This window comes from Hippoglossus stenolepis, chromosome 9, assembly GCF_022539355.2.
Source record: "Hippoglossus stenolepis isolate QCI-W04-F060 chromosome 9, HSTE1.2, whole genome shotgun sequence".
In the NCBI taxonomy this organism is placed as follows: Eukaryota; Metazoa; Chordata; class Actinopteri; order Pleuronectiformes; family Pleuronectidae; genus Hippoglossus; species Hippoglossus stenolepis.
The window spans coordinates 16,983,483-17,007,601 of NC_061491.1; the positions used below are offsets into that span (position 1 = coordinate 16,983,483).

The window sequence follows — 24,119 nt, forward strand, 5'->3', positions numbered from 1 at the left end:
GTAATACATGAGCTAGTGGCGACTTCAAGTATTCAGTGTTTCTTCCATGATGTTTGAACGGAGGGTTACAGCCTCAATCTTGAGCCTTTGGGGTGTTAACGAGCTGTTTTTGTCTCAAACCAATATTTTGTTGTGCTAGAAATAATTAAAACTGTGTGAGAGAACTTTCTGGGTCTTTTTTTCTTAAACAGTTTCGATATTAACATCTCCAAATCCTGAATCTAATGAGATTCTGTACAAACTGAGGTTCAGTATTACATGATTGAAATCCCTGAACCCCTTTTTTAAAATCACCTGACTACACATGATTACATCTAATCGCTGAACACCTTCATAGTTCACAGATTCGGTCCTTTGTTAAACATACACAGGTCATTGGCTACAGACTGTTGGTGTAACCACACACTACAAAGTGACCAGGCTCGAGCCCCTTTCTCAGGTCAGGTTCTCCTCTTCAAAATAAGAGAGGAGGAACAAAAACTACATTCAGTTTACACATTTTAAAATGAGTCAACATGTTTGTGATCGTATAATTATCAGCTTGACTGATGATGGAATGAGAGAAGAATTCCGAGGGCTGACGGTCTTGTACATGTGAGTTTGGTCTGAATGGTACAAATGTTACAGGACAGGAAAATAAAGACTGAATAAAAAACAAACCCCTCTTGTATTTAACATCCGACTACTTCATCACATCACAAAAATCACATTTCCGGAGGGCTCTCTACCTAGGCAGTCACAACATTTACATCATGAAACATAACGTTATAGGCATCAAAACAGCATGCAATAAAATCCCAGATTACTTTGGCTAGTATGGAGATACCTGGGGTGGTTTACTGCAGGGGACAAACTGGACGTGTTTGTGTTATAATGAGAAAAACTACAAACAACTGATACACAGTAAGATAACATGCGTTCAAATGTTTCTCTAATTAAGAAAGAATCTTACTGGCAAGTAACCTTAATGCTACAGTGTAATGACAATCAGAAGTTGGATTCAACACATGAAAAACCACATGTATGGTAATATCAGGATATGCTGAGAAAAAGCCAAAACTCATGTCTGTACCTCGTTTTACAGCGATGCAACACCCTCCATCTCCCAAAAACTATGTTACCATTGCACCCTTACATCCTAATCCCACAGCACCTCACATATACTAATATTTAATAAAGTGTTTGTTAATCCGAATGTCGAGATTATAAATACGTTTTTTCTTTCAAAAGTGGCGTCATCTTGCAACATCACTGACAACATTTGGTTTTTCTCCCACAGTTGCACAGCATTAGAGTCATTTGTATAAAAGCACATGTTTACAGAGTGCAGATTCTATACATTTATATAAAGTGTGCATGAGGGAGTAAGGATGACGATAATAAGAGATGGTGGATGGAGAGCAAAACAGTTTAAAAAACAGGGCACAGTCTCTTATGAAAATGCAGGATGAGAAATATAAAAAATAACGGCAGATGTAATAGATTTATAAAAAGGCCCATCAAGCTAAAACGAAGGGCTACACGAACACACACCAGACGCATGGCTCAAGCAGTTTTTAACAATAATATACTGTGTAAATCAATCAGATCTAATCATTAAATTGTTAATTGGAGAAATTATCATATATGAGCGATATCATGATTTATATAGAATAAAGTACATTGCTTCTACAGCAGGGTCAAGTGGAGTTTTGCAATAGAAATTCTCTGGGGTTTTGCCCACATATCAAATACATTAGACCTTAATCTGTAATCAAGTTACGAAATTGATCCCGACTAAAAATCCAATCCTACAAGATGAATTTCATTTCAAGCCAGTGTGAAGAAACTCCAAATGACTTAAATACTTTTTTCTAGACCACTTCTATGGATAATCTGATTGTGGATTCACACATTAAATATAAAAAATGCTATTTCCCTATTTAAATGTTAGAACTGCAGTACAGTAGATCTATGCCAGTACTGAAATGATGAATGAAACGCTCGGCTTGGTCTTGACCCCAGATATAAATCAAATTTTACAATATCAGCGCGATGCAAAAACACAAGCATTGTTAAGATACCGAGACAGATTTGCAACCGTGTGAAAAAACTGTCACGTGACTCAATGAGACCAAGACATGATTTTAATAAACTTTGTCTCATTTCCAAATCTATGCGTTGGTTGAGTCCCTGAGATATTGCTGTCTGTCTGCATCTCTCCCAGTCTGATGGCCACTCTTTGATACAGTGCTTTTCCATTTCACAAGCTTGACACACACTTGCACGCGTAGGTCGTCCCATTCATACAAGAAAAGGAGGTCCTGATGTCAACTACTGTCACTACACAACTGAGACTTCATGAAACAGACTAATTTTACATGATTCCAACAATTTATATGGAAATGGAATAAATAAATCTTACTGTGGACAACTATCCACCCCCTTGAGGATTTTAACACATCATAAATACAGGTTTTGTATCCGTCCCCTGCATCATACACCCAACCCCTCTCCTACTTCCGTACTTTCAAAAAGTGGGAAACATGTTTGTGGATGAACCTGTGTAAGAATTGTAAACTCCAGGTTATTCATGAGGATAAACAAACATACATAACATATGCTTATTCTCACACTTTGAAGTTACTTAAAAAGTAGCAGAGGTGTAGAATTAGGGCAGAAATGAGAAAAGCATGGACATTTCTCAGATAATCAATGAAGCTGACACCTTTGGAAGCTTCAAAAAGACCAAAAAGAAAACGTGTTTGTTTGATTTGAGTAAGATCCAGGTTACCTGTCCACACCTCTGAGGATGTTTTTGGCTTTTTGCAACTAAAATCATGCCTTTAAAATATGGTTTTAGTTTTGTCCCCCTTCTGACAATAGAGACGTAAATACCCAGAGGTTGTGTTGCTCGAGATGTCCGCAGGAAAACAGCATTCTGACATCAAACGCAGCCATTATTACAATAAACCCTCCCTTCCCCCTCATCTCCCCCGCCACCTGAGTCTACTGATCCGCAGTGCGTTCCAGGCTGTCGATCACACGAGTCAGCCTGATGTTGAGGAGCCGGATCTGAGTGTCCAAGTGGTCAATCTTCTCTTCCAGTGAACCTGCGCCGCCCCCCCGACGCCAGTACGCTCCCACGGGCCCCGTCATGAAGTACACCGCCATGATGAAGCACAGCGGCAGCACGGCGCGCTCCGGGTCGCCCTCAAACTTCTGCAGGATGTAGAGGCAGGACAGGGCGAAGAGCGTGACGCGAGCTAGCCAGAAAAAGCGGCCGAACACGGCGTGCAGCAGGTAGAAGAAACCCCCCAGGAACATGGAGAGGAACCAGTAGGCCAGGAGCACGGCAGCCACCAGGAGCAGGGCGCGTGCCGGAGAGTTGGTGAGAGAAGTCGGGCTGAAGTAGTGGCTCAGGTTTGAAGCTGCAGAGGAAAGAGAGAGACGACAGGAAGTAAACACAAAGTTATTAGTGAAAAAAACTTTTGTGAAAAATAACTTAGGAATAAATTTAACGCCTTACAGTCGATTCCCATCACATCCAGCAGATCTGACCAGATCTTCCAGATGGTGTCCAGAAAAGAGTCGACTCCATGGACAAACCGCTCCGTTGTTTTGGAGAAAAACTATAGAAAGAAAGAAATGAAGGATTAAGGCTATGATTGTATAATCATCCCGATAAAAGGTTACTCTAGATCTGTTGTATATTCATTAGAATGATTTACAACCATGTCACAGAAACAAACCTAGTGAAAGCCAAAAGTAAGAGGACGGAACTTGAGATAATTATCGATATTGTTTTATCACCCAGCCCGACGATATAAACAACACTCTGTTCTCCTGTTTTTAAAACACAGCACTTTCTAGTTTCAGCCACTGTAGATCAAGCTCCTCTGTGCAGCCCACGGACTTCGTGGAGACTTTATATTCAATTCATGGAGCAGGGAACAAAGTCTCATCACGTGTGCAGCCAAAGATCAACTGTCACTTTGTTTTTTTCGGTTTGGCGGCAGGAAGTCACATTAGATGTAACAACTTGAGGAAGTGCAGCCGAACCAATGAGATCACACATGGGCTCATGTTTGACTTTAACAGGAACTGATCTGGAATAAGCAGTTGATATGTTATGGTCTGGATCCATTGGGGCTACGTGTGTGAGGTGGAATGACTTGATAGACTGAGAACAATGAAAGGGAAGAGCCTCCTCCCTGATGCACATGGAAGTTAAACCTAATTCAACACCTCACATTCATGCTTCCGGTAACCTCGCGTCACCTGACACCCTCTGTAGCCGGATCAAAGATTGGATAACGGGCTAATTTTTCAAAATGGCATCCGTGAAATTGTACAGCCAGGCCCGGGCGCGCTGGTTTCCTGTTCAGCCCCCCAGTAAAGCCCCCCCCTCCCCGGGTACTCCTGGATCCCACCCTGCTCCTGCTGCTGCTGCCCCCCACCCCACCCCACACTGACCTTGTACAGCCCCTGATGTTGTCCTCTCCGAACACGCTGCTCAGGGTCTGGTAGATGCCGTTCGCTGCCCGGCGGAAGCTGTTCTGGTTGCTGGTCCGACTCCGGGCCGCCTCGCCCGTGCCGCACAGCAGAGAGGCGGAGAGCACCAAGAACACAACGAGGAAGCGGAGTCCCTTCATGGCGCCGAGGAGCCGCGGGTGTCGAGCGAGGGGCTGGTGTGAAAGTGAGTCGGGTGGACGGAGGGTAACGCGGGGAGGAAGCTGCCTGAAGGTGGAGGACGACACGGACACTGGCTGTGATGGTGGAAGAGAGCCCGTGTTGACTTCACGGACACCGCGGAAAACTCCAACTCCAGTGTCCCCGTGTTGGCTCGTTGCTGTGACTGTGGATGAGATTGTGTTTGTTTGTTTGTTTGATTGTTTGTTTGACTTCATTTACAAAAGGCCGATCAAACAGTTACACACATCAAACATGCCTCTGAAGCGCCGCTCTTAACAATGTAAACTGTGTAAATCAATCAGTTTACAGATATACTCATTAAAGGTTCAGTGTGTAGGATTTAGGTGAAAGGGATCTATTGGCAGAAAATGAATATAAAATAATTCTAGTGATGTTTTTTCACTAGTGTTTTTCATCTAAATTGTACAAATTGTTGTTTTCTTCACCCTAGAATGGGCCCTTTATATTTAAATACTTTATATTTACATCTGGAGCGTGTCCTCTCTACGGAGGCCGCCATGTTTTTTACAGTAGCCCAAACTGGACAAAGTAAACACCTTTGGAGTTTTTATGACAACTACCACAGGTTCTCTGTCATGTTTGGAATGGGAGGGTGAGGTGAGCGTTACTCAGCTGCAACATGCGACTTCACCACAAAATTCTACACACTGAACCTTTAAATGACTGATAGGAGAAGTGATCACAGACCTTAATGTGTAATCAAGTTAGGAAATTGATCCCATCTAAAAATTCCAATGTGACAAACGACATTTACCCTGCACTATATCAGAACAAGCATTGATCAATTGATCATGATTGGTGTTGTGGTTGATTTATTTGCAAAATATATAGAGTGATAATTAGTTTTGACTTGAAAGTGTACAGATTATTGCAAATACACGTTTACACTGTGGTATCATCAAAGTTTTTTTATATCCTCAAAGAAATTCTACATCCTATTCACACCTCTGCACTGTTTAGAATTTCCGATTATCTTTGAATGCACCACTCCTCTTCGCATGGATTTCATGCAGGTGAGGCTCATGTGAAGCTCGCTGCTGCCCCCCACTGGTTAGTAGTTGGTAGTGTCCATTTTCTCCCTGGTGTCACTCTTAGGAATTAATAACATTTTGTCAAATTGAATCAAATACCAATGTGCAGGAAGTTTAAATAAAGATGCTCCTCACTTTTTCTCCAAAGAGCCACTCGTTACCTGAGTTTATTCCACTGAGCTCTCATTAATCACAATTTAACAACCTTGTATAATAGTAGCAGGAGGAAGTAGGGAAGACATGTAAATAATGACAAGAGGAGATGAGAGTAAAGGCTGAATACGAAGAGTTGTTGTTGTTACAGAAACAAGCAAGTTACTGAAATCATTTAAACACAGGAACGTGAGGATCCAGAGGTTTATCTCAGTCAATCAGAATCAGGTTTTATTGCCAAGCAGGTTTACACATACAAGGAATTTGCTGTGGTGTAGTTGTGCAAGTATAAATGTTTAAAAATATACAAAATATAAAAATAGGAAACTAAATTTATGTATGAAAAATACCAGAAGCACCAGTGGAGGGATTGTGCAATACGTTGTAAGAACCCTTTTGGCCCAGTTTAGAAAAATATACAGTGAATGCATGGGTTGAGGAGCATCTGTCACATTACATACACCCACTAGATGGTAGGATTGGACTATGGCTGCACCTCAACAACTGTTAGAAAAGTGTTAGAATAGTCATTGGACGGATCCACTCAAAATAATATATATTAATTTAGATGCAGCAGCTAAGGCAGTAATGTGAATGTCCACACATACATTTGATATATATGTACATGCTATTAAACTATGAAGTAAAACATATGTGTGTGCGTGTTGTACTTTCCTAAATACATTTAAATTATTTGCATAGATGGTAATAACATATAATACCATATCAAATGTATAATGCGTATGTTGTGATACAAGTACAATATTGAATTATGACTATGTGTATGTATGTTATATACTTCTGCATATATGTAAAAATAACACATCACCTTCACTTGATGCAGTGTCACACACGTCACTTCCGTATGTGTGATGGCAGCTAACATGTAAAGGTGATACAGGTGATACAGGTTTTGAAAACGTCCCCTTATGAGACAGTAGGTGAGTGTGGTTGCCTAGTTACACTCTCTTCCTTCCTCCTGTGTTTTCTGTGCGCAACTATATCCGGTATCCAGGCAACGACGCACGCAGAGAGCAGACAGGAGAGCGAGTGAAGTGGAGGAATGTTTGTAAACATGTTTGTAAACTCTGGACCGACTCTAACATGTTTGTCACGTGGAGTTTAGTTCAGCTACATGTTGGTTTTAAAGACAGGAAGTTAAACATGTATGGACGAGCTCCCAGACTGACCTCCATGACACCAGGGGGCTCCTCGGCCACAGTCGGGCCCGGGTCGTACGATGTCGCCCGGAGTCCCAGAACATCAGGTAGGACACTAGAGTCTCATTTTATATGGACAAGTTCTGCTGCTTCTATATCTGAATATATGATCAAAAATAAACGTTACTAGCTGTATATTAAAGTTCTACACGAACTTTGTGAACACACTTGTATTAATTTATCTTTTTCTCCTTTTATATTTATCATGAAGGAGGTTACAAAGTTGAACATATTATACATATATAAATTAAAGGTATCTGTATATCTATGTATATAGATATACAGAATATGCGTGTGTATGTACATGTATGTACACACACATTGATATCCACACATACAATAGACAATTTTGATGATGTGGAAACATTTTAAACTATGAGGATCTATAAAACTTAATATTCTTAGCCTGTATATATGAATATATATATATACACAATTAGCTTACTTCAAGCTGTGTAACTCAATACATTCACCATGCAATCTATTTTCTCTGCTCATGTTCAATTGTTTTATTCTCATTTTATCTGTCAGGTCTTATTTTTCTTGTAACATTTATTCAAAAGTGCTTCATAAATAAAGTATTTTGTGTCATTTTGTGTTCCTTTCATTTTGTCCACCTGCTATAGTTCTAGGAAAAACAAACAAGCACATTAATATAGTTAAATAAACAAATGCAAATCCCAATATATATTTGTCACAACATATATCACATATTTGCTGTTCTTGCAAATGATAATAATACACATTTTATTTATATAGCGCTTTAAACAATGCTCAAAGACACTTTACATGGGTTCAAAAGCAGAAAAGGCAAATAATAGTAAATAACGAGAAATATGAAATACGCATCATTATTCACTCAACGGTGTCGTAGATGTCGGTTGTGAGTGAGGTTTCGTGCCTTTTCTGTATTGCAGATGGCTATGCTCCTTTCCTGTCCTTGACCAACAGACAATCAGCATTCAGCTCCACTGAGAAGGTGCCAGGACCCGGACAATATGACTCCTCACCCGTCAAGGTACCTGTAGGTTAGACACAACCCTTTTACATGCGAGTAAGTCAAGACCTGACCGTACCCAGGAGAGATGGAGTGGGTGGAGGTGGCGCTTGGTTGGACCAGAGGGTCATGAAAGCGGGAGCAGATTTGTCTGAAGTCATGAAATATTTATGCCACAGTGCTTTCAAGAAGTGCTGATAGATGGTGGTGTTGTAGGTTATTTCCTTTGACACTTTACAGCATAAAATACCCACTGAGAAGCTGCAAGCAAGGTTTTGTGAGGAAATTGTTTGCAGAAGAATTCATTTGACTTTCCAAAAGCCATCAGAAAGAAGTATACTTCTAATATTGCTAATAAAACATTCAAAATATCGATTTGTCTTTGTAGGAAGGCAGGAGATGAGAGCAAGGTGAAGATCATGTTTGCATACAGTTAACAAAATCGTTCTCTCAAATCCTCATCCTTGCAGCTAAATGTCCACGGTGGCCGAAGTCTTCAGAACCGCTCCAAGCGTTTTGAGGAGGAGGTGTCAGCGGTTCCCGGCCCCGGGGCCTACAATGTGCTGCCTGCCTCGGGGAACTCGCTCAGGGCCGTGCCGGCCGACGCAGGAAAGGCTGAGAAGCTTGGCAGAAAAATGGTAAGCACATGGGTTGGCATGAGCCGACAAGTTACTGACAATGATTTCTTCAAAAGATTTGCTTGTGTAGCTCATGATGCGGTTTATCTACGTTAGCTTGTACGCAGTGTGTTTTCTGTGCGTGAACTGAATGTGAGAAAGGGAGGCGTGAAAAAGGATCAAAAAGTCGTTCAATGCAACAGCTAATAACTTTCATTTTCACACGTACAGCAGAATAAAGACATCTCTGCTCATCTGTTCCATTTGTCAAACAAAAGACTGGAGTAGCTGTCTAAACAGTTACATCTCTTCTGTCGCAGTTAAAGACATTGGCTGTAACTGCATCACATTCAGTAATATATACTTTAATCACGGTGAGCGAAACAAAGGGAAGTGACAATATGACAATGCTTCTTCTTAGTTTGTCCCAAATCGTGTCACATTGTGCAAAAAAGCTTTTCATACGCGCAGCATCATTTATTATGTATGACAGACTCCGCTTTAATTACAATGATGGAGATGATGAGCAGTGAAATATGAAGACGCCAGACAGAGGGAGAGTCTTGTAAAAATCTGTTGCTTGACTTTTTTCATTAAAGTGACAGTATTTTCGGTATCAGCAAGATTTGGAAAGACAGGGAAGTTGTTTCTGCTGCTCTAAATCTGCCTTGAAGCTCCAGGCACAGGCTGGTGCTCTCTCCAGTTCATTTTTCATAGGTGACAGTCGTCTCATTAGACTCACTATGCTGATTTTTTTACTCCTCAGAAGCAGTAACAGTAGCAGAGACAGGTCGCGTCCTATCCAGGGATGTTCTGGTTCTTACTCAGTGTCAGTGTGAGAACAGCAGCGTGTCCATTTGACTTCTGCTGATTGTAAAACTTTTGAAATCTCATCTCAACCTTTTTCTATTTGTTGTCCAGCAACAAAAAAAAATGTAAATCCATTTTTTTTTTGTACAGCCAACGCTCCCGCCTGTATAACCTGAAAGATAACATCTGAGGTGGTTTGAGAGTTTTAAGACACAGCACCTAGAAACACACCAAGTGCTTTATCCTGTAGCTCCCCTCATAGCTTGCATGATAAATGAACATAGGAGAACAGTTGTTGAGATACAGATAAGCTCTGAGTTAACACTTTTGAAACCCGACCAAACATGAAAAAGTCTCTATTGAGATTATGCTCATTCTCTTCTCCCTTTATACCGGCTGCAAATATCTGAACTAGTGTAGAGATTGTCAGAATAATTCCTTGTCATCAGTGAGTCCTCCTCAAACAGTTCTACAATACAATGTCACTTTTTTGTTGCTGTGTGCTGGAGAGTGAAGTTAGAAAACTTTGCGTTCATCCAACCTGGTTTATCTGTAATAAAATTGCTACTGTCGATGTTTTTCATGAAATCAAACAGCATTGTTGTCCCATTACTGTTCACATGTGTGGTTTATATAAGTTTGAATGATTTACTTCACTGCTGTTTGTTTTCATACATTCCACGTTGGCTATTTCAAGGTCTGTTTGACACAATCTTCATAGTCGTGAAGCCGATAAGATGAATAGCTCGTGAGATATGCGTTCCACACACCACAGATAACACATATACTCACACAGACACACACCTTACTCCCAGACATAGGACGTGAGTGGAGTAGCTACCATGTATTCTAACTGTGACGGCTTCACTGCAGCTCCCTCAGCAGACATTGTTCCTATTCCTACACTTCTACTCCTGTCCTTTCTTCTTTCTTTGTCCTTTCCCCCTTTTTTCTCTTTTATTATATATCCTCTGTCTACCCTCGCTCCATCCTTCCCTCTCTGGCTCTGTCCTTCCCTCATTCTCACTCTAAATTGGCCCTAGGCAGTGCTCAGCTACTTTGTAAGCCAGGGCATCCTCTCCATCGCAGACCCTGACTTCTCTTCTCACTCCACATGTCTTCATCTTGCTTTTTCCCCCTCTCTCTGAGCAGTGGCTGCAGGCTAAAAGTCTGCGGCTGGTTCGTCAGTCAGATATTGCATCCATTCCTTCGCCGGGCCAGGCTTATGGCTACGAGGAGGATGCCCGGGGTGTGCTCCTCAAGCAACAGCCCCCTCCAAGGGATGCAACCCTGGGGCCAGCCTACTACAACCCATTACTGGTGAGGACACACACACACACACACACACACACACACACACACACACACACACACACACACACACACACACACACACACACACACACACACACACACACATATAGTTGCAGACCCCGGCTGAAGTTTGAATGTACATCAATCAGGGAATGTGAAGTGCTCATTTGTGCACGCTTGTGTGCTTTCATTAGTCTGTGCGAGTGTGTGTCTGAGTGTACTTACTCTGCCCGCGAGGCGAGGTCCATTAGTGTGAGGCAGATCTAATGCACCACTGAACCCCCACCTCACCTCATTCAGTTGGCCCAAAACCCATTTCCATAGCTAATGAAGGCAGCTCCACTTTAAAAAAAAGAAAAAGCCACAGCACACCAATGCCATTTCCATTTTACACGCCAACAAAGGGAGCCATTAGTAATTACTCTTCAAGCTGTATTACAATATTCACTTAAAATAATGCACACGCCTGCTGGTCTGCCTCTCAATTAAGCCATTTTTCATCTGTTAATGACCAGAGGAAGTCAACAGTGTCCTTGAGTGTTGGCCGAGGTTGTATCAACACACCGGCACAGCCACGGCGGCATGCTGTGATTTAGAGCTATCAGCAGGGCATCCATCCACAGCGCTTTCTTACCGTCTCAACTTCTGTTGCTCCCTCGCTTTGAAAGTTCACCCTCCGCTTCTGTCTGTCTCCATCCCCCTGTCTGACTCGCTGTAAACTCAAACACCACCACCACCAACCCCCTTCACGCACCACCCCACCCCGGGCTCCGACTGAGTTCAAAAGGGTGGAGAGGCGGAATTAAGTGGTTGTCTGAGGACGTAACTTCAAAGTGGCGGAGCCACCTTTTGAATGATAAGACATTAGACGGAAATCAAAAGGACATAACTTTGTGTTTTTTCTGGCTGGATGTTATTGAGAAACACAAAAAAACGTTTTAATCAGTTTTATCCTGTGACCTTAAACTTATGGTCAAAGTTTGTATCATTACCTCGACTGGAACTAACAACTTGGCCCTAGAGCCCGACTGATATTTATCCGTTAGCAGAAAATATCAGCCTTTTGGTGTTTATGTTTGCGGATATCCACCGATATGAAAACCTTTATTTTACAGAATAAACGATGCAGAGCAGATTTAGCATTTATGTTTGTAGTTTGTGTAAAACATATTAATTTTCTTACTTCAAGTTCAATATATTTGCTTGTATTTTGTATTTTTAATTTCAGTCATTTGTAATATAAGTTAAGAGTCAATGTGTAACAAAATTAGCCTCAATTACATTTCTTTGTCATAAGAGGATTCTTGACAAATGTTTTGGTTTTTTGGGTTGATTATATTTGTGTTGGTATTGACATCACCCCCCCAAAAAATCCATTACGATCATGCTCTACTTAGTAATACAGAAGTAGAGACAGGCTAATAACAGGAACACATATGATGGCTGGGAAAAATGTGAGTGCATAATAAAAGCACTTTGCAAAAATCAGACACAGTATCAACATGAGATGTATTATTTTGTTTGCTCAGATGGAAGTATTAGATTTGGCAGATTATCATAACACAGCTGGCCAGATGGTGATGTGGAACAGAGACGGTAAGTACAGAAGAAATGGCAAAAAAGATTTATATTGGCAGATTGTTGATCAATAGGCATTTTTACATCGTCTATATGAAAAATTCTGTACTAGACCGGCCACAGAAATCAGGTATCTTACACAGAATTTGGTTTGAAGTTGTCAGATGTAAACAGGAATGTGGGGAAGATGTTGTCCTCTCCAGAACCTCATTCAGATTCAGACCCATGCTGTGTTGTGTATCTGTTTGTGTAAATCAACACAAACAGTTCCACACACACACACCACACACACACACACACACACACACACACACACACACACACACACACACACACACACACACACACACACACACACACAACCCTACCGAAAAACAAAACTTTTATATCCGCTCGAGGTTTTCATTCTAATTTGAATGATAAATAACCCATGATTCCATTTTTATCAAGGCTGAATTAATATGTTTGTACCCACTCGCTGTGCTTTTGTTTTTCCCTTTTAAAAGCTCTCCTTGACATAAATAGGCAATTTGCGGCTTTAAACTCAAAGCCAGCTGCGATACCATCACAGTGCTCGTCTGTGTGTCGGCACATCTGAACGTCCTAGTTTTCTATCCCCTGCATTGAAGGATCACGGGACAGAGCCTCAGATCTCGCCCTCCAGTCACTGTTGAAGTTGAGTTAAGAAGACAGACACCATATGGAGTCAGAAAGCTTTTGAGATTCCCTGCCAGTCGTCCCGGAACCTACCTCGCAGGGCAGTCGGGTCAAGGAAAAAGTTAGAAAAGAGAAGAGTTTTTTTCCCAAGTCTGTCTGTCATTTGAATGCAGGAATGAGGAACAAGCAGTGGACTTCAGAGCCAAACGGAAAAGTAGAAGCACCCAATGACAATTTCGTACTCGTCCTACTTATGTTTTAATGCCAGCTATAAAAATGATGTAATAACATTTCATTTTGGGTGAATTTAAATAACTCATTGCTCATAAACTGACAGCTAATACTTAAGTCTGGCCTTGAACAAATCCCAAATCTCCCACAGTTCTAAACTCCAGTGCCAGGTTTTCTTTTTGTATCACACTTGTATCACGACCACGTAATAGTCGTCATTGCTCGTGTGACACATTCTTTCAGCACATTTCATTTTTACCTCTCCTTGCTGTTTTGGCCACGTTACCAGCATGGCTCCGGGGGTGTGGCAGTGTTGATGAGTCCAGTCATGATCCCCAGAGGCTGGAGCCAAAAGACTTTCCCTGCTTTTTCCTTAAAGTTGTCTGTTGTTATTTTAAAAACTACTATTTCCGTCAAATAGGAAAAGCTATGATCAGAGTCTAAAGATTTTGGTGATCCATTCACTCTAACTAAAACACTAATAGCTGGTCAATGTTTACTTAGTATCTTGATTTATGAGAAAACTTCGGGGATCCCCCAACTTATGAAACAAAAAAATAAAATATATGTCGACAGTTGTTTGAAGAATTGCTCTGAATTGTAGATAAGACACTCATGTCGCCCCCTCAGGCTGAGTTGTAATAGTTTTGGTTGTTATATTCATCCCACACAAATGGGCAGACACCAGATGACAACATGCAGAATGCAAATACACCAACATGACGTCAAATGCCATATTGTAATTAGCATACGGTGGTTCCTTAACAGTTTTAAACATCATCGGTTTTGCATTTTGAACAGACATGCTGCAGCCGGCACCGGGATTTGACCCACTCTTGCTTTATTGTCGCACTCTGCAATATAGTTTTTAGAAACTCTCGTACACAGGGTCTCTAAAATGTTTTTTTGGCGACAGCTGGCCAGCTCATTTCCAGATGCAGCTGCTCTCAGTTGTTAAGCAGCAGCTGGAGGCAGAAGGAAGCAGGCCAGTAAAACTCAGGAAGATAAGAAAGGACGGAGGGTCTCCCCTAGATCCCTGACATTTGGCTGAACTTCACATTTCATTTCAGCCCCAACTTCTCGAGACCCGACTGGAAGAGGAACCAGAAAAGTGTCTTATCCATCCATTTAATCATCTTGTAATTTCATTCTCTCCCTTCTTCTCGCATCTTCGTTCTCTCCGTCTTCATCTTCTACAGTCAGAGAAGAGCTCGGCACAGAAATATAAAGGATGCCACTTTGGCAGCATGACGGGGAAGAGAGGCAAGGTGACGGCGGAGGTGGGACCAGGTCCAGGACAATATTACCCAGAGATGTGAGCATCACACGTCATATTACAGTAGCATGTGAAAAATGTGTGTATCCTCATATGAGTCCTGGGATATGAATTGTATATTTAATTGAATGTAATGGACATGATAACAGGAATCATTGAAGAAAATTATTTTAAAGTCCGTCTTTATTCCCTTTCAGCAGCTAACATACTCTAGCTGGTGTTTCAACCTGGTCTCTTCTCCTTGTTACTCTATTCATTCCTTCTCTCTCTTCTCCTTCCTTTTTTTCTTCCTGTTTACTTTTCCATCAAATCTCTCTCTCTCTCTCTCTCTCTCTCTCTCTCTCTCTCTCTCTCTCACTCCCTCTCTCCCCGTTTCTGCTCCATGATTTTCTAAACACTCTTCTTTGTCCCCTTTATATATTTTTTGTATCTCTCCAACTTGTTTGCCTGTATTGTCTTTTCTCAGACATTGTCACTGTGTCTCTCAGAGTCCCAGAAACACAATATGAAAATATGAACCTTCAAAAGGAACAGAAAGGCAGAGCTGAGCTTAACATCCCTCGCTACCACGAGCTGGTGCCCAAGCAAGAGGAAAAGAAGGTGAGAGTGAGTTTGTATTCATGTGGTGCTGGGTTTGGAGAAATGATACGTCTAAGAGATAAAAGCTTGGAGTGGGGTCAGTGTCAGTCTCTGGCCCCCTGTGTGTTTGTGGGGTGAGCTGTATGTAATGTGTTGACATGTGACCACTGTGACCACAAGAGGCAAATAAACCTGCAGTAACTGATTTTTTTTTTTTGCACTTGGGGGCAGCACAACAAGTTCTAAACATGGCCCATTATCAGCCTATAATGTTGATATGGTTAATGTGTGTTAGCAAAAATCGAGCAGACGCAGAACCTTTTACCTCTGTTTTAGGGCTCAACCAACTCTTGAGGGAAAACAAGTTTCTCTTTAGTGGCTTAATGCTCCCTTTATTCATCAGGCGGTTGTTGGTGTTTGGTTGGTTTGTGTACAGCTGGTTTATCAGAGTTGTAAAACCAAAACAATAAGCCGAAAGACTTAAAGGTTCAGTGTGTAGAATTTAGTGACCTCTAGTGGTGAGGTTGCATATTGCAGCTGAATACCCCTCACCTCACCCTCCCCTTCCAAACATGAAGGAGAACCTGTGGTAGACCCAGTTCAGGCCACTGTAAAAAGGAGGCAGGACATGACGTATACATTCGGATGCGGACATCACGTGTTTTTGTTTACAGCACAACGGCATTGGCACCAGGTTGTATCACCAAAGGCTCCTGAATCTGGTTGTTTTTCAAAGTCTGCATCCACTGTGTGTGGCTCCTCTCTTATTCATTCTGAGATATTTCTATTCTTTTTGTTTTTTTGTGACCATACCCACTCACTCGCTGTGAGTAAAAGTAAAAAGGTAAAAAGTCCGAGCAACTGACATGGACATCTGCGTTCTCACGTACAGCCCCTCAGCAAACTTTCAGGAAATTGTCCACTGTTGCATGTCTAAAAAAAGCTATATTGTCATTAGATCAATTGTTAAAATAAAATGCATAGCTTTGAATAGTAGCACAAATAAACACAATACTGCTCATCCCAATAACGGCCATAGCAGAAATTCCCCTGAGGCTATACAATTGAGAAAATCTGCATTTTGGTAAATATGAGTTAAACCTATTAGATACACAATAATGTTTGTTCTTCCAAATCTTGCTTTAATACACATCATGAAACACAGCATTGATCAGTGTGTGTTCACGTTAATGACATTTATTTGGACAACCCACCTGAAACTGTTTCCTCATGTTTGTTTGTAACGGCTCATTTCATGAGTCAAAGTGACAGGCAGCTCAGCCAAGAGGATTCTACCTACTGTTTTAACCACTCACTAAATAATAGCTGCTGAGAGAGGCAGGAAACTTTGAGAACACACTTTTATTTTGGAGATGCTGGGTTTTGCATTTTCAGAGCAGCAAATAAATTATCAACCAGTGGGGGAGACTGAGTCATAGAAATTATCTCCCAGAGAAAAGCTTATATAGTCTGTTGTAAAAAAAATTACATATTACAGATAATGGTACTTTATTGTGTCTTTTGTATGTAATACTTAAATTAAAGTACACGGAAAGCCATCATCACAACATAATCAATAATAGATTGCTTAGACGACTTACACCCATACAGTTATTTCAACACCAGTTTTTTCATATTATATAATGTTGTTGTAATTACACCAAAACGTTCTCAATTATATTTTGATGCCCCGACGTGTTTCAGTAACTTCAGGCAATAGGACCAACCACTGGATATTTGTATGCAGTTAAACTGCTCGTCCCCACTTCACTGCTCTTTGACTCAGACTGATTCTCTACACAATAGGATTTGAAAGCTCCAAATTGAGAATGAGTCATAATGTGATGTTTCTTTGGCTTCGTTCTGGATTCATTCAAGTGGTTGATTAAACATGAAACGATTCATACCCCCTCCCTCTGTGACTCTGGTTTTATCTGTGGTCGATAGAGGGCAGTAGAACATAAGCTTTGAACACACACATACACACACACGCATGCACGCTCGCACCCACGCACATGCTCACGCACACGCACCGGAGCTGGTTGAGTGGAGGGGAGTTACTCACCTGCATATGAACTTGAGTGTGCTGGCAGAGTAATGCTTTGTGATGCCTTATTTTTCTGGATGGTGGGCTAGAGATGGTGAGGCAGAGTCGGAAAAACGCGGGGACTGGATTTGCGGAGAGAGAGGTGAACAGATCCCTGCTGTCAAGTACCTGCACCTGCACCTCACCTCTCTGTCAACTCGTCCTCTCTGAACATTTGCTCTGCCGTCTCTCCTCTAGTTCAGATTGTAGCTCATTTACTTGTGAATAGTTCATTATACCAGACAGATCTGTTGATAACTGCTAAAATATTTTATGCTGAAATTCGTCCTCTGACTTTGAATCAACAACTTTGCCTTCATTGTACACTTGTGTGTTTACACCATGCTGTATTTGGACCCCCTATCGTGAAAGCTACACCTCCATCCATCATCATTAGTTTCTGACACCTCTACTCACATGTACACACACACACACACATACACACACACTGGCCAGATGGGTCATTACCCACAGTGGGGACACTCAGGACAAACACCTTCACTTCCTAGAGATCAGCAGCCAGTCTGCTTCTAATGGTTTAGGGCTGCTGGTGTCGTGGCATTTTGTGGCGGCGCGGGCAACGACTGAGCAAATCACTTTAACAAACACTTATCGTGTGCATCTCTGCATTCAAAAGCCAAACAGATGGAGCTTTGCCTGACGCGACCCTGATTTTTGGAACCATTACTGCTCCTATAGGAGAAAACATTCTAACAGTCCAACAACAGAGACAGAGAGACTGTGAAATAAGCTCATTTCAATTGATCATACTTATGCTGTATTTGTATGAAGTTAAATAAATTTAATTTAGGTGTTAAGCTTGTGTAATGATGTTTGCCAATGTCTAAATATAAAAATACAATTGTTCAAACATTCAACAGAGAATATCAACAGCAATATTACAAAAAGACTATAAACCTTTGGTGAACATCTAAATACCAAACATCATTTTACATACTCAATCCACATATTTGCACCTTGTAAAAATGTGATTTCCGCAACAGACTCCATACGTCATGTCCTGTTTCTCGCGTGTGACACGTCTGAACTGGACAATCTCCTGCTGCGACCCAACTGTCTGGACCTTTTCTGGAGATCATGTCTAAAAATGTGACATATCAGGTTAAGGGCAAGAAAGATGACACTGTGGTTAATGTTCACGAATAAAGATTTTCCTTAGCGTCCTGTAAGGAATGGGGATGCCATGTGCAGATTTGGGTGTAACTGCTAAAAATCTCCACAGGAATCCATGCTGTTTTACTGCAGACTTCGTTAAAACACCTCCAGCGCAGCAACCTCGCAACCTTTACAACAGATAGAAAAATGTCCTGACTCTGCACCAGGGAATGTGTGTGTGTGTGTGTGTGTGTGTGTGTGTGTGTGTGTGTGTGTGTGTGTGTGTGTGTGTGTGTGTGTGTGTGTGTGTGTGTGTGTGTGTGTGTGTGTGTGTGTGTGTGCGCGTGTGTGTGCGTGTGTGATTGTGTTTACCTCTCTCCGTCAGCATCTCTTGTTAACTGTGATGTCTGGTGGTGTTAGCTGATTTGCTAGTTACAGTAATTACTGCAGACTGCACCATTGTGCGGTCGTCTTGATTTGTCACATGTAATAATTGTTACATGACGATGAAAAGACCACACGTGTGTGTTTCTTCCAGTCTGTGTCTGTTACATGTCTTAATTGCAGACGAGAGAAGGAAAATGGCTTCTTTTGACGGTGCCTTTTCTGCATTACATTACATTACATTACATTACATTTAGCTGACGCCTTTATCCAAAGCGATTTACAATAAGTGCATTCAACCATGAGGGTACAAACCCAGAACAACAAGAATAGAGAAAGTACAATTTCTTCAAAAAAGCAAAACTACAAAGTGCTATAAGTAAGTGCCATTTAAGTGCTACTAAATTGTTAGTTTAAAAATGTTATTCAAGGTATAGTCGGATGCATGTTTCCACCATTTGCTCACACATCTCTTTGCATTACTTAATTTTTCAATGCTGTGTCTTTCATTTGGTTCATTATCATAATAGTCTTTGCCTCCACTCCTCCACCTCCCTGTGCCCTTCATTTATCTCTAGAACAGAAAGAAATCAAAGAAACTCTCTTCCCTTTTCTCCTCTTTCCTCTCAGTTCATTTCTAATCTTCTAAATGACACCACAGACATGAATATTACCAAAGCATGTAACTGCATACCAATACAAATATGATTTGCTGTATAGTTCCCTCTGTCTGTGTTTCCATATCAGGGAGTTCCAGGTCCAGGCCGGTACCACATCAGAAGCCAGTTTGAGTCCAGTGGCAACCTGCCCAAGTTCACGTGTCCCTTCCTTTCTCAGACTGAGGTACAGTGCAAACAGAATTTGGTTTGAGTTCAAAAGCAAAGCAATTCACGACTCCACTGTGGGTGCGTTTTTAGGTGAATTGGGTTGTACTTTATAGGGCAGGTTCTTTCTCGAGCAATTTTATCTCTGCTTCTGTCCACCAGAGTCTGCTTTTTTCTTTGTGGTTTTTGTAGTTGCTTATCTGTTGCATTGATTTAATGTCTGTGCACGTTCTGCAGTGACTGACTTGAGGTTCATTATTTACAAATAAGAATTAAAGTCAATCTCAGACAGTAGAGCTTCTCTGTATATAATGTTCATTTTCTAATGCCGCGTTTCACTGTGAGAATTGCTTCAGGGTGACCAACTAGAGAATCTCCAATAAAACCATGTCTGTGACATGACAGGTTGAACTGTGCAAAGAGCCTGTTCAAATTATCACAGTCGACCAGACCCTGTCTAGAGGAAAGGTCGTTCATCACTTCTCCCCACTTTAGATCTCCATGTTTTAAATGGGCACCTATAAAAATACACTCGGATGTTACTACTTATTAACTAATTGGTTTGTAACAATCAATCTCGTGGTTGGATATAAACACATTATTTATCCCAAACAGGACATATTAATAACGAAGACATCCTTTTCAGGCTTTTAAAACAGAAGTACTCGTATTCAGGTTCAAGATTTAATGCTCAGAACATGCATCACTCTCCAGTAACACTGCTGCAGCTCCTCTTTTCAGCCTCTGTCTTAAAAACACTAGGTTTTAGCTCCTATCTCTTTAAGGCCCCCCTTCCGATTAAGCTTAGTCTCCTCTGATTGGCCAGCTGGACCACTCTGTTTTGATTGGTCAGCCGCTTTCAGCGCACATGGGAAATGTCGACCTCCGCTTCGTTAGCGGGCATGCAAGACCTGCTCGGCATGCGTAATGCAAATGTGGGCCACCGGGCAGCTGAGGTATCAGTTGGACTGATGGCGACGCGTTTCAGGAGCTTCAGGAGAGGAGCTGGCTGTGGGTGTTTCAACTTTGCAGACGTTTTACATACACATCGAAACTTTATAACACTAGAGGAAAGGAAAAAACTGAAAAACCCCTACATGTCTCCTTTAATAGTGTGGAGGGGGCTCAGTGTGTGGAAGCAGCGCTGTCTCGATAAAGAAGCAGCGGCATCAGAATACTTGTATGTATAGACAACTATATGCTCGTACTGGCGGGAACAGGCAGGCAGGGAATCTGTTACGACGATAAATCAAAGAGCCTGGTGGACTCCAGTCAATGTACAGAATTCATAGAGTTCCAACATTAGCTCCCTCTAATATCTCGTCATGCTATCAGAGGGGAGATGAACGTCTCTCACACAGTGTGTCTCCCTCTTCCTGCTGGGAAAAGTTCTATCATTCAGACTTTGCCTTTGCCTGCTCGTCCTCACGACTTCAGTAATATCTGTTTGTGGCTCAGTAGGTAGAGTGGGTCGTCCGCTAATTTAAAAGTCTTTGGTTTGATGTCAGCCTCCTTCATGCCAATGAATGTGTTATGTAATTTACTTCAACAAATGAAACTTTTGTCCATTTCTCTTGGAAAACACAGCACTCCACATCTGCTTTTCTTTTCCTGACAGTCACTGTGATGCTTGTCAGCAGTGACATGTTACATGTGTTTCCTTCACCCTCCCTGTGACCTGACAGACACACAGTCAGAAGACAACCACCCTGAAGGACATGTATCAGAGACTGCAATAAGACGGACAACATGACAGCTCCCCCCTAGGGAAGCCAATGCATCTCGATCGCCACCTGGTGACTGGCTGTGGTACAGGTCATAAATCCTGCTTCCTCCTTGTTAGTGGATGGGACATGGACCAAACTAAAGAGTCAAAGCAGACATTAAACACATTTTGTTTGTGTAATTTTAGGTAGATCTTATCACATTGATGTTCGTTCAAGTGTTAATTTCTCCGGGAAGATTGGTTTTAATTTGGATATTTGATGATATGAAAACAGGGTGAAACGTCTTGATTCACAGCTGTGACTTGGGATTGGTTGACCGAACCCATGAAGCCATTATCTTCTGCTTACACTACCACACTTGAATCATTGTTATCTTTATAATCTCTAACTGAAATCTAAACTCGCTTCTAGTAATGAAACGGTATGAAAATTTAGTGTCACGATTATAGTGACGAAAATGATCACGATAATATTACTGATACACAAGCAGTAATATCACCAAGTTTTATATTGACATGATTAGAGTATTTTCATTATTTATCGAAGGTGGACAACTTGTTAATTTAAGTGTAGACTTCGACCCCAAATGTCAGTCGGGACAGAATATCAACGTTTGTTAAACTCATGCAATTTGGCAACAGTGGATGTTAGCATTTGTTAGCAATGGCCAGAGATTACTAACAGTTCTCCTGCTGTTAAACCCCCCACGCGCCTTTTCGCTTCTTCTGACAAGTTTTTATAACACACGATGAAGTAAACTTCACACATGCACATAACAAACGTCTGTGCGCCTGGACACCGTTGCTCACAGATTTTACCATGAACTTTACACCGTCGTAATCAACCGCGGCTATAATGATAGTTTAAATTTCACACTGTAAATCTAACCTTAGGGAATTTTACCATGGTAAATCGTTAAGCCGGTAACCGTTTCATCCCTACTCGCTTCATGTGATCCCCAATAGAAAATGCTATTGGTTAGAGTGTTATTATCCGTTTAATTGGGAAGTATATACGGTAGGAGTAGTAGAAGGGATCCTGCACGGCACTCCAGGAAACCACACTTCTTCTCCTCCCAAACCAAAACACATAATTGACTCTGTAGTTCCTGGCTTAGCTGATTCGCTACCGTTCCACTTAAAAGCAAATTCAACTTCTTTAGCTTATAACTTCTTAATGCTCCACAGACAGAGAAACCAATCAGACCATATTAAAAAAGATTTCTCAGGCATAATCTATAGGAGGCAGACATATTCAATTTACAATTTCTCAAAGGAGAGACTGGATTTTAATATGGAATATATAAGATTAAGTTACAGATCCTAGACACTAAGCCGGGCTTTGCTTGTTTAATTAATGTGCTGGGAGTGGAGGATTTCTTCAGATGGGGTGAAGATGAGTTTATTAAGTGGCTCAGAGGAGCCAAGATGAAGGATGTGAAAATGTGTGGTTTGTGTCTCAGGAATACTTTAACTCCTCTGTGGCACTGCCCCACAGATTCCCTCCTGTGAAACTCTCCGACTGATGTTTTAATTATCACTCTGACACACATGCACACAATGTGACACAAAATGTGTGTGTTCAAACACACACTCACACACACATAAAAAATTCAGACACACACCTGTGCGATTTTCTTCTGTAGACGGTTTCGCACACGAGGCAAGTTTTAGGATTGCTGACATGCACGTACATTGACACACACACACACACACACACACACACACACACACACACACACACACACACACACACAACACACACACAAACACACACACACACACACACACACACACACACACACACACACACACACACACACACACACACACAATTCTTGAAATTACCTTAATAACCTCTGAAACATAAAACATTTTGCTAGTTTCCTGGTGAGAACAGGTGATGCAAGATAGCGAGGTTTATTTGATGTGTGTGTGTCACAGTTTGCCCTGACCTAATTTCCCTGGCCTCACGCTGTGCTAGTACGTCGACCCCACGGTGCCACGTGTCACAAGTCATCTCCAATGCAGATCTAAGAGTGTCAGTTCTCTCAGATCTTCGTTTCCCTGTGGTTCCGTTTCCATCTGACACTGTTACCCTGTGGAGGGATGGAGAGGAAACGAGGGAGGGAGGGAGTGAACGAAGGAGGGATGGTGGGGAGGATGGGAGGAACAGCTGGAATCTTCCAGTTCTTGCCTTCCCTCCTCCCTTTGACCTCCCAATTTCCCAATATCAAAGCATCAATCTGACACTTTGTGAAAACAAGCCTTTTCCTCGATTCCCCTGCCCTCACTTTAACACTCATTCCCCCTTTTCCATTTTGTTCCTTCACTTCCAGTTATTCATATGCTGTAATTTTTTAAACCCTGATTTCTGCCTGATATTTGCAGAATTAAAATCAGAATAATTTTATTTTGCCTTTCATTCTTTGGTCTTCTTCACGGATGGTTACTTTTCTGTTCTCTCTCCTCCCTTGTTTCTGTCTTAAGTGCCTTTTATTTCTGGTCAATTGATAAGATAAGTGCATAATCAATTGTACATTAAGGCCACTCACTAAATAAAAATATAATCATGTGAAATATTAAACATACTTTTTTATTTTTTGTTTATACAAACATATAAATTAAGGCAAACCAAAAGACACTGAATCCTGAATCCTGTGTTATCTGATTTCCTGGGAATAAAAATAATAAAAAATGAAAGCCATTGATAATGTGACTGTGATGATGAGACACTGTAGCAATAAGACTTGTTCCGGTGAAACATGACATTTTTATCACTCGTAAGATTTCGAGCTTTAGGCTCAAAATGTTCACAGCCAATT

The 24,119-nt window shown here is 41.4% G+C and overlaps 2 protein-coding genes across 2 annotated transcripts in view; one reads left to right on the top strand and one right to left on the bottom strand.

Moving 5' to 3' along the window:
- Window positions 1-173: 173 nt before the first annotated feature.
- LOC118115289 (bri3 binding protein) lies at window positions 174-4,634 on the bottom strand. Its single transcript, XM_047341371.1, has 4 exons — window positions 4,463-4,634; window positions 4,155-4,162; window positions 3,509-3,611; window positions 174-3,410 (listed from the first exon to the last, which is right to left on the bottom strand). Exons 1-4 carry the CDS (start codon window positions 4,632-4,634, stop codon window positions 2,989-2,991), a joined length of 705 nt encoding a protein of 234 aa, XP_047197327.1. The 3' UTR covers window positions 174-2,988.
- A 2,107-nt stretch (window positions 4,635-6,741) lies between these two features.
- The window catches only part of stpg2 (sperm-tail PG-rich repeat containing 2), a 57,230-nt gene continuing 39,852 nt past the window's right edge, over window positions 6,742-24,119 (top strand). Inside the window, exons 1-7 of the mRNA XM_035166408.2 lie at window positions 6,742-7,146; window positions 8,017-8,117; window positions 8,567-8,734; window positions 10,676-10,843; window positions 14,503-14,618; window positions 15,068-15,179; window positions 19,492-19,587. Coding sequence (XP_035022299.2) covers window positions 6,984-7,146; window positions 8,017-8,117; window positions 8,567-8,734; window positions 10,676-10,843; window positions 14,503-14,618; window positions 15,068-15,179; window positions 19,492-19,587 — 924 coding nt within the window. The 5' untranslated portion in view covers window positions 6,742-6,983. The remainder of the gene's footprint in view (window positions 7,147-8,016; window positions 8,118-8,566; window positions 8,735-10,675; window positions 10,844-14,502; window positions 14,619-15,067; window positions 15,180-19,491; window positions 19,588-24,119) is intronic.